The sequence below is a fragment of the Mus caroli genome, unplaced genomic scaffold (assembly GCF_978045245.1).
Source record: "Mus caroli unplaced genomic scaffold, Mus_caroli_1 scaffold_18, whole genome shotgun sequence".
NCBI lineage: Eukaryota > Metazoa > Chordata > Mammalia > Rodentia > Muridae > Mus > Mus caroli.
In genome coordinates, this window is record NW_028227273.1 from 56,877,165 (window position 1) to 56,893,411 (window position 16,247).

At 48.1% G+C, this 16,247-nt stretch overlaps 2 protein-coding genes across 3 annotated transcripts; one reads left to right on the forward strand and one right to left on the reverse strand.

The window, feature by feature from the left end:
• Positions 1–242: 242 nt before the first annotated feature.
• Positions 243–3,522, forward strand: Ppp1r11 (protein phosphatase 1 regulatory inhibitor subunit 11). 2 transcript variants are annotated; one of them, XM_021149193.2, is made up of 3 exons: positions 243–520; positions 1,924–2,032; positions 2,329–3,522. In XM_021149193.2, exons 1-3 carry the CDS (start codon positions 452–454, stop codon positions 2,529–2,531), a joined length of 381 nt encoding a protein of 126 aa, XP_021004852.1. In that variant the 5' UTR covers positions 243–451; the 3' UTR covers positions 2,532–3,522. The 2 variants fall into 2 exon arrangements, with proteins under 2 accessions (XP_021004852.1, XP_021004853.1); XM_021149194.3 differs by lacking the exon at positions 243–520 and adding an exon at positions 608–940.
• A 296-nt stretch (positions 3,523–3,818) lies between these two features.
• Rnf39 (ring finger protein 39) lies at positions 3,819–8,962 on the reverse strand. The gene is made up of 4 exons (XM_021149179.2): positions 8,412–8,962; positions 6,653–6,675; positions 6,344–6,435; positions 3,819–4,809 (listed from the first exon to the last, which is right to left on the reverse strand). Exons 1-4 carry the CDS (start codon positions 8,772–8,774, stop codon positions 4,229–4,231), a joined length of 1,059 nt encoding a protein of 352 aa, XP_021004838.1. The 5' UTR covers positions 8,775–8,962; the 3' UTR covers positions 3,819–4,228.
• Positions 8,963–16,247: the final 7,285 nt, after the last annotated feature.

Below are 16,247 nucleotides of genomic sequence, written 5' to 3' on the forward strand. Positions count from 1 at the left end.
ACCTAAGTTTAAGGATACAGCAGATAGGGTAAGGATTCTAGGCACACAGACCTCATCCTTTCAGCAGGGCGGCCCCGAGTTGACCAGCCAATGAATTTAAGCCCTGCCTAGCCCCACCCTCACAATGACATCACTTCTGCCAACCTGGCGTCTGCGCACTATTGCATTACGGCGGAACTATTCTGGCGACGCCTACTTTGACCCAGGCGGTGGTGGGGAAGGGAAACTGTGTTCTGCAGCATGCGTCACACCCGGAAGTGAAAGGCCGGAAGTGGGGTTGGACAGGTTTTCCCCAGGGGTGGGGAAGCAGAGGCCCTGGAGGAGTAGGGGAGATTGAGAAGCCAGAGCATCCTGGCCTCTATTCCGAGTCGTGTACCGGTTCTCTTAGATCTCTAAGGCGCAGAAAAAGGAAAGGGTGTCTCATCCCGCTTCCTCGCTTTTCGCTTTAGCCATGGCGGAGGCAGGGGCCGGGATGAGTGAGACCGTCACTGAGACAACGGTTACCGTGACAACCGAGCCCGTGAGAAAGGCGGGCAGGGGGGCTATTTAGGGGTCTGGGAGGCACTGGGAGGGGGACGGGGGTTTGGAAAGTTGGTGGGTTTGGGATCTGGGACATCATGTGGGGTTTACTCTTATTGGGAAAATCGCAAGGAACTAAATAGAGATGCTTGGAGCCGCTCAAATGGTTCAAGTGACTGGTCAAGGATTGTTACAATTAGAGTATAGGTGTTACGGCTTGGGGTGGTGGTCTATGTACGTAATAAACGGAAACTGGGCTAAGGAGCCAGAAAGGTACTGGGAGGAAGTGAAACGCCATTTGAGAAGGCATGGTTTTGGAGGCAAACGTACAGAACGAGTACTTACCAATAGTGCTTACCAATAGATAGTCATGGAATGGGTGCGTGTTAAAGCGGAGGGAATGAGGAAACAAGAGAATAAGGTGAAGTATGTTTTGACAGATCAGGGAGGAGAGAAGCAAATGAGCAAACAACTTTTGCAAAAACAAATTGCTTTCAAAGGGCGAAAGATGCGTTGGGTTTGACAATGTCTGGGCTGAAGGAGATTAGTAGTTTAGTAGTTACTACCAGAGATGCCAGAATGTTAAAGAATAAGTGGATAGGATTAGGGAGCCCTGGGCTTGAAGATGAGAGAAGAAAGAATGAAGGCTTTCTTTGTAGGAGGAGGGTTTTGGATATTTGTTTTATTTTGATGTGTGTGTGTGTGGGCCGGAAGTTAACCTCAGATGTCTGAGACATGGTCTATATTTATTTATTTATTTATTTACATATGATACAGAGTCATTGTGCCTGGAGCTGGCCAAATAGGCTAGTCTGGCTAGCAAGAGATCGGCCTTTTTGCACCACCACCACCACATTTGACTTTTTGTTGTTGTTTTTGTTCCCGTGGATACAAGGGATCAAACTCAGGTCTTCATGCTTGCACAAAAAGAGTTTTACCAACAGAGATGTCTCCCCATCCCTGCTTTATTTTATTTTATTCTGAGAAAATAGCTCTACCATGTTGTAGAGGCCATTTCAGTCTCCCAAGTGCTGAGATTACACACCTCAGTCTCTTTAGAACATGAATAAGAGGTGTGGAGAAGAAAGTGATGTCAAAGGCCAGTCACAGGAAAGGGAGAAAATAACATTCATATATTAATGCCACCAAGGGTGATAGCGATGGTTGTACCTTACTTTGCCGATTTGCTGGCACCTTCCCTAGTTTAAGAATTGCCTTCTTTGCATACTATTGGTTATCAAGAACAGGGATTCATACTCCCCACAAACAGGCTGTCTTGCCTCTCCAGGGGCATGGAGTGTGTTACTGACTGAGCCAGGGAAGAGAAAAAAGAGGTTCCATAGGAAACAGGAAAAGTCAAGAGGAAGTGAGTCAGATGGGCCCACACCTCTTTTAACTTTTCAGGAGAATCGGAGCCTAACCATTAAACTTCGGAAACGCAAGCCAGAGAAGAAGGTGGAGTGGTCGAGTGACACTGTGGACAATGAGCATATGGGGCGCCGCTCGTCGAAATGTGAGTGTGGGTGGCCCAGTGTCCCGAGTTCTTGGTTGGAAAGAAAACTGGGTGGGGATAAAACTATGCAGTACCAACTGCCTGGAGTTAGGGGTGGGGGCAGGGGCAGGGGCAAGCCATGGCAGAAGGGAGTCAGGTTTTTCTGACTCTCTCTTGAGTTCCTGGGGGAAGAGGCTAAGGCGGCTGGATTCCAGAAAAGTAGGGAGAGGTTTTCACACAGATCTGGTGGAAATGAAACTGACTGAACACTGCTCTTCATCCTTCTTAACTGGCTTTCTCTCTCTCTCTCCATTCAGGCTGCTGTATTTATGAGAAGCCTCGGGCCTTTGGTGAGAGCTCCACCGAGAGTGATGAGGATGAAGAGGAAGGCTGTGGTCATACGCACTGTGTACGGGGTCACCGCAAAGGACGGCGTCCTACAACCCCAGGACCCACCCCAACCACTCCTCCACAGCCTCCTGATCCCTCTCAGCCCCCTCCAGGACCTATGCAGCACTAAATCCCTCTCACCATTCATGTGTCTGCCTGGCCCCAAATGTATCCATCTGACATGGGGACTCCACCCATGGCCTCCCTTCTCCTGCCCCCTTCTTCCGTCTCCTGAGTGATAGAGAAGAGGAAGAGGAGGGTGGATACAGATCCTGGAATTCTGACTTGCTGCTGTTCCAGAACCCAGGCTTCTGGGTTCTCCCAGCCCCTCCTTCCCTACAGTTTGCTCCCATGCCTGGGATCCAGGCATCTTGGTCCCAGTCTATCCCTTTTGTTCTCACTGCCAAACTACCTGTCCTGGGATCCAGTATCTTGGCCACCTGCACCCTCAGCTTGAGTCCCAAGCACTTCAACTGGGTTTTCAACGGTCCCAGCTTTCACTGCCAGGGCTCCAATCAGATTCCAGGCAATCTTGCACCCCAGTTCTGCATATTAATCCTGGCTTATGGTTCTTCTACTGACGCAGTTTTCCTAAATCTTAGTTCTTGCCTGTGGGATGTAAGGTTGTGTGGAGACTATAGGGTTCCCTGGCCCTTCTGCTCCTCTTACCCCTTATGGCTCTCCAAAGGAGTTAGGAGAGGTCTTTGTCATTCACACCTAATGGAAAGTGGAACCAAAAAATAGCCATGTCCTGAATATAACATTTCTGACAAAGCTGGCTGAGACCACTGACTTAGAGCCAATGATTTTCTCAGCCTTTAATCTTTGAGCTTCAGCATTGGTGTCCTAGGGGTCTGGGTCCCTAAAAGGAAAGAGGGAGAAAGCAAAGAGATGAGGGGACAGGCCCCTGCAGTACGCTCCTACCCTTTCCTGCCTAGGCTTTGGTGTCTGCCAACCCAGGTGTCTTGCTCTCTCAGCCCTCCCCGGCTGGTGCTAGGATCTGGGTACTGCCCTCCAGGCCTCTAGCTGTGCACAGTACAGAAATCAGCAAAACCCATGACACCACTTAGATCTCATTTATTGCCACAGATGCACAAAATAAATAACCCAACATTGCACAACGTGTTAAATACAGGCCCATTTATACACAAGGGAAGGATGGGAGACTATACAGAATGTTTGGGATGCCTGAGCTGCTCCCGGGTTGAGAAGGGAGGTAGCACCATTAGTTCTTTTATGTGCAAGATGAAGTTCCAAGAGGGTGTTCAATGGGAAAAGGCCACGAGCATAGGAAACAGTCATAAATGAAAGGTTGAGTATAGACTGGCTTGCATACATATCCTAGAATTTATGTTTTAGGCTTCAGGTTTGAGCTGCGCAGCTTAGGTTATTTATGAGTTAAATGTCTTAGGAAGACTTTTTCCTGAGAATTCTCAGAGTGGACATGAGCAGGAAGCTGCAGACTTCCTGCTGTGCATCATGCCCTGAGCCTTTTGGGATTGGAGGTAAATTAGGACTGTTTCCCAACACTGGTGGTACAAGCAGAGCCTCTTTCTCTAGCCTGGCCTAGAATGGTACGGAAAAGGGACTCAAGAAAAAGGTCTTCGGTCGTGGAGACTCAGGACTAGACTGGCTTAAAGGCACGAATGTACAAGCCAGTTGAGGTTTTGATTTGGGAGAATGTGAGTGGGCAAAGGGTGCTTATTAATACTCCTGATAGGTGCACAGACAAGGTCACTGAAATAGGTGAGGATTTGTGCAAGGGACAGAAGTAGCCTCGAGGCCATCTGGACTACTAGGGTAGGGTAGGAGCTAGAGACCTGAGGCTCAGGCTTCTCCCGGCAAGATACGCAGCGGGGTACGCGGGTCACAAGTGCAGAGCAGCGGGAAGACACGCTCCCCGAGCGGGCCCGGCGCCTGGAAGGCGAAGAGCAAGTCCAATGAGCGGCCGTCATAGAAGGCCACACGACCCCGCTCCCAGTCCAAGTCCACGCGAATGCGCTGCGGCGGGGGCCTGGCACCACCTAGCAGAGTGGGCTCTGGAGCCGTGAGCGCCCACAAGCGGCCGCCGCGGCCCTCCACGGCCCATATAGCCTCCGATGGGCACAGCTTGATGAGGCCCTTGCGCGTCACGGACTCCCCGGCAGCGCCCACGGCGTAGCAGCTTTCTCCCGCGTTCTCATCCTGAGCTGTAGAGTCTCTGAAGGACGCGCCTTCCGCGGTCTCCACCTCCCAGCAGTGGCGGCCTGACGCGAAGCCCTGCGCACCCAGCACGGCCGGGAGCTGATCGAAGCGCGCCGGGCTGTCCAGCGGCGCAGGCGTTCCGGGTGGAGCCAGACTCACGCCGCGGTAGTCCGAGGAGATGAGCAGATCACGGTGTGCAGTGCGAGGGTCGAGCGTCAGGTCAGCTGCAGAAGAGGGGACAGGGGGGACAACACATGATAAGCTTTTTTAAGTCTAGAGAGAGAAGGGTGGAGAAGAGCAGACGTGCTTGAGTCCTCTCGCAGCTCAAAGGGCGACCAGGATCGGAAGACACTAAGCCACTTTGTGCTCTGATCCACCACTTTTGTGGAACTGGACTTGGACAAAGACTATGCTGGTCAAAGAACCCAGCATGGAGACCCGAGGGGAGGCTGGTTTGTGGTGTTGGTGGAAGAGTGGCGGATGGGACTTATAGGGAGAATGATGACTAATACTTGAATCTGCAAGTGTGGTGGCTTTAATCCCAGCACTTGGGAAGCAAAGAGGGCAAAACTCTGTGAGTTCGAGGCCAGCTTGTATAGCAAGTTCCAGGCCCGTTAGGACTACATAGTAAGACCCTGTGTCAACAACAACACAAAGCAAAAACCTTGAATCTGGGTTGGGTATGGGAGCCAGGTCAGGTAGACTACTGAGAGAGACTGATACCTGAGAGAGACTGATACCAGATAGGAACTAGAGTGATTTAAAGGAAGGGCAAAGGGAGGAATCCAAGGTATCCAGTAAAACCAGCCCATTAACCTTCAAGGCCAGGCCCATTTCTATAGGAGGTGTGGTCAGAGGAGATACAGAAATTGCCTAAGGGACCAGAAAGTCACTGGCCTTGTAGGTATGGGATGCTTTCAGGAAATACTTCTGGATTAGGAGTTAGGAGGAATTTGTATTAAGTGAGATGGAGGGGTGACTAAGGAATGGAACATCTGGAGAGCTACCTTGGGAATGAGCACAGAAGGGATAGAGGAGATGCTGGAGTCTTGACCCCTTTCCAAGAATGGGAGGAGGTGGAAGCAGGGATTCCTGAGAGTGATCTTGTACTGTCTGGAGGTACATAAAAAACGTGAGGGAACGTGGCTGAGATCTGAGGAATTAAGGATATTGCTCTGGGTTACATTGTGCCTTCTGTCCAGGTGTGGAGATACATATGCACAGCCTCAGCACATTAGAGGCAAAGACAGGGACTAGAGGTCCATGCCAGCCTGGGATACTTAGAGACTCTTTAAAAGGGATAGGGTGTCAATTTTGTTCCCCAATTTTCTGAATTTACTTTATGCATGTGTGTGTTTGAGGGGAGGATTTTCACAAAGGTAATCAGGTTAAAAACTGAGATTATTACAGTGGGCCCTAATGCAGTATGATTTCTATCTTAAAAGAGAGTGGAGACACTTGCACACAGAGACAGGTACCTAGAAGGAAGCCCAGGTGAGACCATCTGTGGACCAAGGAAGGACTGAGGAGGCTTCCAGAAGCCAGAAGAGAGCATGGAACAGATTTCTCCTTAGCCCTCAGACTTCTATCTCTAGACTTTGAAGTGCGGATGGTGGTTGTTCAAGCCACCTATTTGTGACACTTCATTATTTCAGCTGTAGGAAGTCAAAACTGATACCAAAGTGCACTTGAGCATTTTCTAGAGCTAAGAGGGAGCAAACAGAGCATAGGTTATGATCCACTCCCTCCCCTCCTCACCTGTCAGCCTGTGAAGCATGTTTTTGACTACGGGGTAATCTTCAGGGAGATCCTCCACTGAGTTAGATGGCTTGGGTGCTGGGACATCGAATCTGGAGAGATGAAGGAAGGGTCAGGAAGTTCTTGGCATCCCTGCCTTTCTGATGCTGCTTCTGATGATCCTAACCCACTCACTTTTCACAGAAACAGGTGAGGCTACACCCCAGAAAGCCTGTTGCTAAGTGGAGGTAAAGATAGGAGTCTGGAGAGAAGGCCATGGCTATGGCTGTAGGTAGTGGAAAGGAAAAAACAAACAAAAATGGAACTCACCGTCTCCATGTCTTCCTCATATCCTGGTCGGGGCAGAAGAAAACATAGGTGTGAGTTCATACTGAGGGACATCCTCCCCTCGGCCTCAGGTGAACTCTGACTGCTTGATACCTTCCCACCTTTAAAACCATCTCCCCCGTCCCCGCCCCTCCCCCAACACCCTGCCTGCTCTGCTCCATTTTTCTCTTCAGTTCTCCCTTCTTCTTTCATGTCCTTTACTTCTGCCTACTCCAAAATCACTTTCTCCCCAGGCTCCTAGCTTCATCCAGACTGTTATATGCCTTCTCCATCCTTCCACAGCCTCAACATAACTACTTCTTACCTCTTGTTTAATCTTCCCAGGCCCACACTCTCTTTTAGTAGGCTCTCCTCCTTTAGTTACCAGCGTGTCTTCCAGATGTATGTCCACCCCGTCACCACAAAAGGGACGCACACCCATATTCCTTGAGCTAAGAGTTGTTATATAAAAGCGTAACAATAAAGCTGCTCTCCTTTTTGTCTTAAAAGCGCAGTGGCGTTTATTGGGCTCTTTGTTTTATTATGTCTCTGTACCCTCAGGCCCCTGATCTCCGAAGTGTCCTAAGAGACCCTACAGATTTTGTAGGGAGCCATGGCAGCCGGAAGAGGGCGCTGGATTCTCTCCCCCTCCAAACACCGGGCTTCCTCCATCGCTCTTTTCTGATTCCAGAGAGGATGGCCAGGAAGGCCAGTGTGGCAGGAAGAAGAGAGGATGGCAATTACACCTAGACTAATTAGGTCTGTAAAGCCTTCAAAGGGCGGAAGCCAGACCCAGGGCGGGAGGGCTGCTAAGGGGGGAAAAAGCCAGATGGATAGTCTTGAGGTACTGTAAAGGAATAGGAGTGGTTGGTGTCTAAGGGGCTCAGGGAGGGCCTAGTGGAAAACTTTATGGCTGCAACGTGGAGACTAGTAAGAGGCCTGCCAGCTGTTCACCCGGACCTAGCTTCCACCTGTTTCCGCCCGTGCCTGGGGATCTGGGAGGAGCTGAGAACAATAACAACCCACAGTTCGGCTATGGCTTGTTAGGGGAACCCCTGCCTCACTTGAGGCACATTGATTTCATACACACACACACACACACACACACACACACACACACACACACACACACATACACACACTCGCATGAGAGTCCTAATTTCCCATCCCTCCATTTCTGCTTTTTCTGCACCCAGTGTCAACCTTGGCTCCAGTGATTCTCTGTTCATTGGGTCCTATCACCACCCTCCCTGGGCTGCTCCTTTCCCTAATCCGGGTGTCCGCACCCCACTCCCCTTTCTGGCTCCCACCCCGGCTCTCCAGGAGGCTTCTGAGATCTCTAGGGGGCTCAGCGTTCTTACTGCCACTAGCCTGTTTCTTTCTGCCTCTACAACCTCTTCCCTCCAGCCTCCTCCTCCCCTGACCGAGTGTCAATTTCTTCCAGCCTGTCCTACCTCCCTTTCTCAAACTACTCACTCAAGACTTGGCCAGTCTTTCTCCCTCCCTCCCCCCTTCCTTCCTTTCTTAAAATTCTTATTTAAAATTCCTTTATCTTTTCTATGTAGCCATTTCTGTACTGGAACTCGCTATGTCTATCAAACTGAACTTGAGCAATCCTCCTGCCTCCGCTTTCCTGGTGCCAAGCTGTCTGCCACCTATATTTCCATTAGGGCTTCAGAGCGAAAAGTATGGCTCCCACCTTTGCTAGGGCACCCACAAACCTCCTCTTCACCAACAACCAGAACCGGAGAAGGCGCCTTACCTCTCCGTGGGGATCCAGGCAACCCATGGTGGGGATGCGGCCACCGCGTCGTCTCCCGGCCCGGGCTCCGGGCTCCGCCAGTTTCTCACGCAGCCCGCGGCTGATGCGCACCTCCACTGCCAGTCGCACGTTGGACCTCAGGCTGCGTCTGGGGCATGGCTGCCCACAGCACGGGCAGGAAGGGGGCGCCGCCTCCGAGTCGGACGCCGCCGGGGACCCCCAGCAGCGCGCCAAGCACGCACGGCAGAAGCTGTGTTCGCACGCCAGCAGGACTGGGTCCTCGAAGGGGCCCCCGCACAGCGGACACGTCGCCAGCTGCTCCAGACGCTCCACCAACCCCGGGCCCAGCTCGGGAGCCTCCATGGAAAGCAGGGGTCCCGACGCACCCTAGTCCTCAGCCGCCCCCGAGCTCGCAAGTGGCGGACCACGCCCGCTGCGTGCTGACTTGACGCCCCTCGCTGCGCCTCCCTCATTCACTTCGCACCTCCTATCTACCCCTCTCCCGGGCTGCCTCGGTTACCCAGATCGGACTCAGAGCGTCTCCTCACCACGTCAGGTTTTATAGGGAGGGAGGAGGCCCGGTGCAGGAGGTAAACAGCAGACCTTGCGTAATGCCTCATCTGGTTCTCCAGCTTCCCTAGTAGGGTTTGGGGCAGCAGGGTGTGAAGACTGAGACACCTAGGTTCTAGAACCTTGGAGGTGAGCACCAGGGCATGCGCTGTGGGCAAGGTAGCACTATTGGGTTTGGTAGCCCCCGTGAGTCCCTGAAGAGCGTGAATCTCCCCCCTTGGCCTGTGGTGTGCTTTTGGTGGGCAGGATGCCCAGGCTCGCTCTTGGCATGCATGCTCACATTGCCAGGGTATGAGTCATCCCAGGTGGCTGGCACACCTACATCTGGGGGTTGGGGGCCCGGAAGCTTGGGTCCTGGACTGTGTGGCTTTGGCAGGCCTCTGAGTGTTGGCGTGTGGTTGTCACTCCTGGCGCCTCTCTGCCTTCCATCTTCCTGCCTTGCCTATTAAGGTCTGGGGACACGCAGGCTTCTGGAGAAGAGCTGGAAGCAGGCGCCTACACACTCTTGCCTCTCAACTTCAGGCTCTATCCCCATTCTCTCTCTCTCTCTCTCTCTCTCTCTCTCTCTCTCTCTCTCTCTCTCTCTCTCTCTCTCTCGTTTCCATTTTCTCTGTGCTTTTCCTTTGTGTTTTTAGTTTCAACTTTCTTGTTCACCTTTACTTTGTACCTGACAATTACTCATTTCAACTGATCTCAGAGGCCCAGAGACCCGGATCATCAAGGGAATCAACTTACCTATTTGTTTATTTTAAATTTAAGTGGCAGATCCTGGGAGCTCCCTTATGCCTTCATTTCTGATCTTTCCTTGTACCCACCCTCACCTCTATCACCATCTCTTCCTCCTCTCCTCTCTTTCTTCCTGTTCTCTCCTTTTCCTAGCTCCCCTTTCTCTTTTCCTAGCCTTTCTACCTGGACATTTAGGAATTTCTGGAAAAGCTCTGTTTGTCCCCATATGTGACCACAAACACTGTTGCATGTGTATAATGATCATTGGTGTCCCACTTCAGTATGCACAAGCCTATAGATAGATACACTCATACAGTACAGGCATTACAAACATATCTCAGGAGTCTCATAACATTGTACATCAGGAGGTTGTTGAGGGACAGATGAACACTCAACCAAAATAACCAGAGAGGAACCTTGTCATTAGTTTTATTGTTGATGATAATAACAAAACAAGGCATGGGCTTTACAGAGCAGCAGCACTTTATTGGGCACCCCTTCCAGGCACCCTTCTTCCTCCCCCACAGTTACTAGAGAGGTACTGAAATGTGACACCATGATAAACAAACCTCCACAAACAAACACAGACCTCCCAGTGCAACATCAGAATGCACCAGCAAAATATGAGGTTGGGTGTGTTTGGTGCATGCCTGCAATCCCAGAACTCAGGAGCATGAGGCAAAAGGATTGCCATGAGTTCCACGCCAACTTGGGCTGCATATGAAACTATCTCAAAAAACAACTCCCATTCCAACTTAAAAAAAAAAAAAAAGACCCAGCACAATCTAAATCTGTTTCACAAAAGATGCATCTCTATGCAGGTAGAATGGTACCATGCCACGCAAGACACTTCATCCAATTCCTAGAAACTGAAGAAGACATTGCCTTCCTTAGAAACAGAATTAAGTTGAGGTTGTACTATGTTTGATGATTGGTTGAGCTTAAAGTAGGGAGACTTCCCAGAGTACATAGGTGAATCCACTGTAATTGCAAGCATTCTTAAAGTTCTCAGACCGACATTGCTGACATGTACACACACACACACACACTTTTTATTGATGTGTATGTATCTGTATGAAAGGATGCAAGGAAAGGTCATCAGAAGATGTTATCATATCTCCTGAAGCTGGACTCAAAGGCAGTTGTGAGCCACCCAGAGTGGGAGCTAGGAACCTAACTCAGGTCCTCTGCAGATGTAGCAAGTACTTTGCGCAGGATAGTTTTATGTCCGCTTGACACAAGCTAGAATTGCTGGAGAGGAGGAAGCCTCAATTGAGAAAATGTCACCATAAGATTCAGCTGTAGGGCATTTTCATAATTAGTGATCTATGAGGGAGAGGACTCCACATGAGGGAAGTGAGCTGGTGGTCCTCGATTCTATAAGAATTTAGGTGAAAGAAGCCATAAGAAGCAAGCCAAGAAGCAGCCTTTGCCCATGGCCTCTGCATTGGCTCCTGCCTCCAGGTTCCTGTACTGCTTGAGTGCCTGTCCTCCCTGCTTTAGATGATGAACTGTTATATGGAAGCGTGGGCAAAATAAACCCTTTCCTTCTCAAGTTGTTGTTCAGTCATGGCGTTTCACCACAGCAGCGGTAACCCTAACTGAGACACACACTATTAACCATTAAACTGTCGCTCCAGCCCCCATACATTACTGGCATTGACAGGTGAGGAAGGGAGCCATGATGCAAAGAAGCAGCAAAAACTAAGAGAAGGGATTAGGCACTCAATGATCCGTTAGGAGCCATGTCCTGCTGAGACCTTAATTTTATCCCAGTGAGACCCTTTACAGACTTATGAACTAAAGACTTAAAAGACAGCAAATGTGAGGGCTGGAGAGTTGGTCGCACAGTTAAAGGTGTTTGCTACTCTTCCCGAAGACCTGAATTAGGTCCAGAGCCCACATCAGATGACTCACAGGCAGGTATAACTTCAGATCTTCTGGGCACCCACACATGTGGCATATATTCACACACACACACACACACACACACACACACACACACACACACACACACACACAATGGTATAGTGCTTTCCTTGAATGCACAAGGCTCTGGGCTTGATAACAAAACAATCATGTGTGTTAAAACTCTAAACTTTGTGTCTAGAAGCTGCTATAGGTCATTTTGAAATAAAAATTTTTAAATGATTGTGTGGTAAAATAAAAAAAAAAACAACCCACTAAGCTTTGTGGTAAGTTTATTGCAGAAGCTATAAGAAATTAATACACACACGATAGTCCATTCTCCTTGTCTCTTGCATTTGGGGTCTGTATTTGTGTGTTTGTTACTGTTAACTTTATTTTGTTTAAGATGTAGTCTTGCCGGGTGTGGTGGCACACACCTTTAATCCCAGCACTCGGGAGGCAGAGGCAGTCGGATTTCTGAGTTCGAGGCCAGCCTGGTCTACAAAGTGAGTTCCAGGACAGCCAGGGCTACACAGAGAAACCCTGTCTCAAAAAAAAAAAAAAAAAAAAAAAAAAAAGACGTAGTCTTCTATGTAGCCCCAGGCTGACCTAAATTTGCTATGTAGCTCATATTAGCCTCAAACTTGAAATCCTCTTACCACAGCCTAGTTGAATGCTAATATCACAGGTATATAACATCATACTACACCATGTATGTCTGTTTTATTCTGATATCTGGATTTTACTGCTTTTCTTCACCGACTTGTTGGTCTCTCTTTGTCTCCTGTCCTCCTCCTCATCTTCTTCCTCCTCCCCCTCTTCTTCTCCTCTTCGTTTCTTTTTTGTAAAATAGGTCTCACTATGTTTCTAGCTGTCCCAGAACTTACTATGTAAAGCATTCTGGCCTCGAACTCACAGAGAACCAGCTTATTGCTGCCTCCTCAGTGGGGCATTAAAGGCATGTGACACTATGCTCAGTTGCATTATTTCATTTACATTAACTATTTCTACCTTCAACAGCTCTTAACAGAGTTCTTTCTGGATGTGAGTACCAGAAAAACACCTCTGAGTTCCTTCAGTCCAAGTGCCTTGCCATAGCCCTCAAGATCTTCTCTTGACAATGCTTCACAGCCTTGTTTGGACATCGAAACCACCAGAGACACCTAAGTTTCTGATTTCTTGGGTGACACCTCCAACCAGTGAAGCAGAACCTCTGGACATGAGTGACGGACATCAGCAGCTTTCAAGCTCTTGCGTGATGTCTTGCATCATGATTCTGTAGTAGACCCGCCCCCTCCTGTTTTGTTTCTTCTGTTCTGACTGCAGTGCCTTTAAGTTTCCTGTTCCTTGACCATTCCAAGGCTGGTCTAGATGTACAGTCTCCACACTTATTGTTCCTTCACTTTAGAGAAAGCTTCGAATATCTCTCTCCGACATCTCATTCAGGTCTCATCACAAAGGCAACATAGTCAGAGAGGACTCTTGTTTTCCAGTGTTAGGGATGGATGCCATGGTCTCACACCTGCTGGGTAAGTAATTTATTATTGAGCTACATATCCAGCCCCAGAGAAGGCTTCATCCATTAGCATTTATTTATTTATTTATTTATTTATTTATTTATTTTAAAATTACTCTGTAGATGTATGTGCCTGCATGAGTTTATGTGCACATATTCACGGGGACACAGAAGCCAGAGGCTGTCTGGTTCTCTGGATCTGGAGTTGTAGGCGCCTGGTGTGGGTATTGGGAACTAAATCCTAGCTGCTACAAGATCAGTAAGCTCTTACCCACTGAACTGTATCTCCAGCCTCAAAACCAAATAAATTTCAAGTCATTTTTCTCAAAGGAATTAATTACCTTTTAAAATTTGTATCTTCATCATCTTTATCTTGGTCTCCAATACTCTATTTACCTGTTTTTACTTCTATCCAGCAGATGACAAGCCTCACAGGAGCAGGAATGTAGCCTTCATGTTTACAACTGTCTGACACACACCTGGCCCAATGCCCAGCACAGTGTCTCAATGTCTCTACTCAGTTGTTGGATTACTCATTGTTGATTGGGCAAAGTGAGAAGATCTTCCTTCGAACGACTACTTATCTCATCTAGGTGCCAGACAAAGACACTCTTATCAATTAGTAGTTCTTCCTCATTGTCAGGTGCCCGGGATGGTGAATGCTTGGGTGCTAGAAGAACTGGAGCTCTTTCTGTTGCAGAAGTGCACAGCTAGCTTCCTGTTCGTATCCAGGTGGTGAGGACTTCCTCCACCTGAACAGCCTGCTTTCCAAATGTTCACACCTGATGCTTCTAGGACATGGGTAAAGGAAAAGGCATTTGGGCCTGGACGCTGCTAGGAACATTTTACTTCTCAAGACTTTCTCCCTCCCTCTCTAGATGCCCTAACGAGCTTACCTTATTAACAGTCCTCCGATCCTCCTCAGAGTTCATTCTATGACCATAAATGGAAAGTGGAGTTGAGAGAGAGAGAGAGAGAGAGAGAGAGAGAGAGAGAGAGAGAGAGAGAGAGAGAGAGATGTCTTGGCTTGGCTTGCTCCAATTGACTGAAACAGAATCCGGCCCCTCCTTAACGCAGGTGCCTCCTACACAATTGTTCCCACCCCTTTCAGGATAGGCATACTTAGGGTGCTGTGTTACAGCACAGTACCTCTGCTTGCTACTAAGGAGTGTTAGAAGTCAGACAGGCTCCTTCCTTTTCTTTCTCCTTCCTGCTTTTTTTTTTTCTACACTCCTTTTGTTTATCCCTCAGTCTGTCTTTCCTCTGTATCAGTAACATTTTCTCTTTTTAAAAAGTCTCTAAGTGTTTAAGCCTTCAAGGAGGGGAGGTAGGCGTGAAGAGGTGTTTGGAAGAATGATCATAGAACAGTCATAGTCCCTGCCCTTGGAAAGTGAGATAAAGTGGATGAAGTTTGTCCATCGCCATCCCTAATCTATCATTACTAAATTAGGGAGTGTAATCAGACAGATAAAGTGTCTCCATCACCAAGTGTGCTGGGGTGAGGGATGGACTGAGAGTCCTTTCTGTAGACAGATTAGAGGACAGGAGGAAGTGATTTCAGAAAATCTTCCTGGAGGAAATAACCTGTAAATGGGAGGGCTGAGTGAAATGAGGGTAGGGGGAAAAACAAAAAAGACTGATCAGAGAAATTTTCTACTGAAAGTGCTAAAAGACCTAGGAGACAGAATAAAAAATGATCAATGCTGCAATCTCTTCTCAACTCCCATTCATAGTGGTCTCCCTTCAATCACAGCTCAGTAACTGCTCATTTTAGAGAAAAGAATGTGCCAAGTCACTGTTCTTAGTATACTTGGAAGGTCTCTGGAGCAACTGTTGTAAGGGGTCAGAGTAGACTCTCTTCTGACTCATTTGTGACTTCAGAAGGGTTACAGTTGCAGGGTGTGCATTGAAGGGCATATTCTACCACTGGCCTTGCTCTCTCCTTTGCTTTCTTTTCTGTCTCTCTTTACAAATCTTCCCTTCTTCTTTTGAGCAGTACCTCTGAGAGTTGGGTGTTCATCCTCCCGGATGCTCATGTACTCTCTCTCTCCCTGTGAATAATGTCTCTGTTGGAAGTATTATAATGCTTCTTTATCCAACCTCTAAATATCTGCTCTCCATTCCTCTCTCTTTAGTGTTTTCTGGCTCTTCCATTTTCCATGGCCTCTTAGCAGAATTTCTTCAAGAGCTGACCATTCACTCACTCATCACACTGAATGATCGATCATTCAAGAACTGTTTCTAAACACCCAATGTATTCTTATCACTGTCAGAAGAGATGGGGGTACAAACGCAGATGTCAGACATGGTTTCTTGTCCTTGGGCAATTTAAATTGTATTGGCAGAAACTAATAATGGACAAGTAAACAGATAAATTAGCAAGATAATTATAGATTATAACTGCTCTGAGGAATATAAAGAGGCTAATATACCAGGAATTAACTGGAGGAGGCATAGAGTAGCTTTAATAGGATAATAGATGGATCTCTGTTGACATTTGAGCAGAGCTCTGACAGACGAGAGGGACCCATAATGAGAAGAGCTGCGGAAGAGTCATCTTGGTAGCAGCAGTCTTGTAACTGACCAAGAAGGTTCAACATGGGATAGGAGAGATGCCAGAAGCAGTATCTTAGGGTCAGGATAAGAACGTTGCTTTGTTCTGAACCTTAAGTGGAGAAATTATCTGGCCCAGGTTTTCTGTATCTAGAAGCTCATCCTTCGTTAGCCTCTTCATTCCTTTTCTTATTCTGGGTTTTCCATGCTATTTATCTCTCTTTCACATTCACCTCATCATCTTCTTACAAATAAACAAGTTTCTTCACCTGCCCAATGTCTCCAAATGTACCACATATAGCTGATTTAGTCTGGCTCCCAATCATTAGAGATCATAAGATAACTGATATATAAGTGGGGAACCCTTTCTAATTTTCATCTTTTGGGAGTGAAGAAGTAGGCTTTTTTCTGTCTCATAGGCAGCTGTTCCAGACACTCATAACATATGATATACCCAGTGTTGGATTCCAGGAATCCTAGGAAACAGAACGAGCAAGGAGGTCCATGCTCAGTAACATTGAATTTGATGCTCCAGCAGCAAGAGAGATACGTAGCAGGGATGG

Bases quoted from the DNA above. Each gene is read 5' to 3' on its own strand.
- Rnf39 (XM_021149179.2), bottom strand. From the start codon at position 8,774: ATGGAGGCTCCCGAGCTGGGCCCGGGGTTGGTGGAGCGTCTGGAGCAG. The intron at 6,436-6,652 runs GTGAGTTCCATT...TCATCTCTCCAG, and splicing joins ATGAGGAAGACATGGAGACG to ATTCGATGTCCCAGCACCCA. The intron at 4,810-6,343 runs GTGAGGAGGGGA...CCTCTTCTGCAG, and splicing joins CATGCTTCACAGGCTGACAG to CTGACCTGACGCTCGACCCT.
- Ppp1r11 (XM_021149193.2), top strand. From the start codon at position 452: ATGGCGGAGGCAGGGGCCGGGATGAGTGAGACCGTCACTGAGACAACG. The intron at 521-1,923 runs GTGAGAAAGGCG...TTAACTTTTCAG, and splicing joins TTACCGTGACAACCGAGCCC to GAGAATCGGAGCCTAACCAT. The intron at 2,033-2,328 runs GTGAGTGTGGGT...CTCTCCATTCAG, and splicing joins GGGGCGCCGCTCGTCGAAAT to GCTGCTGTATTTATGAGAAG.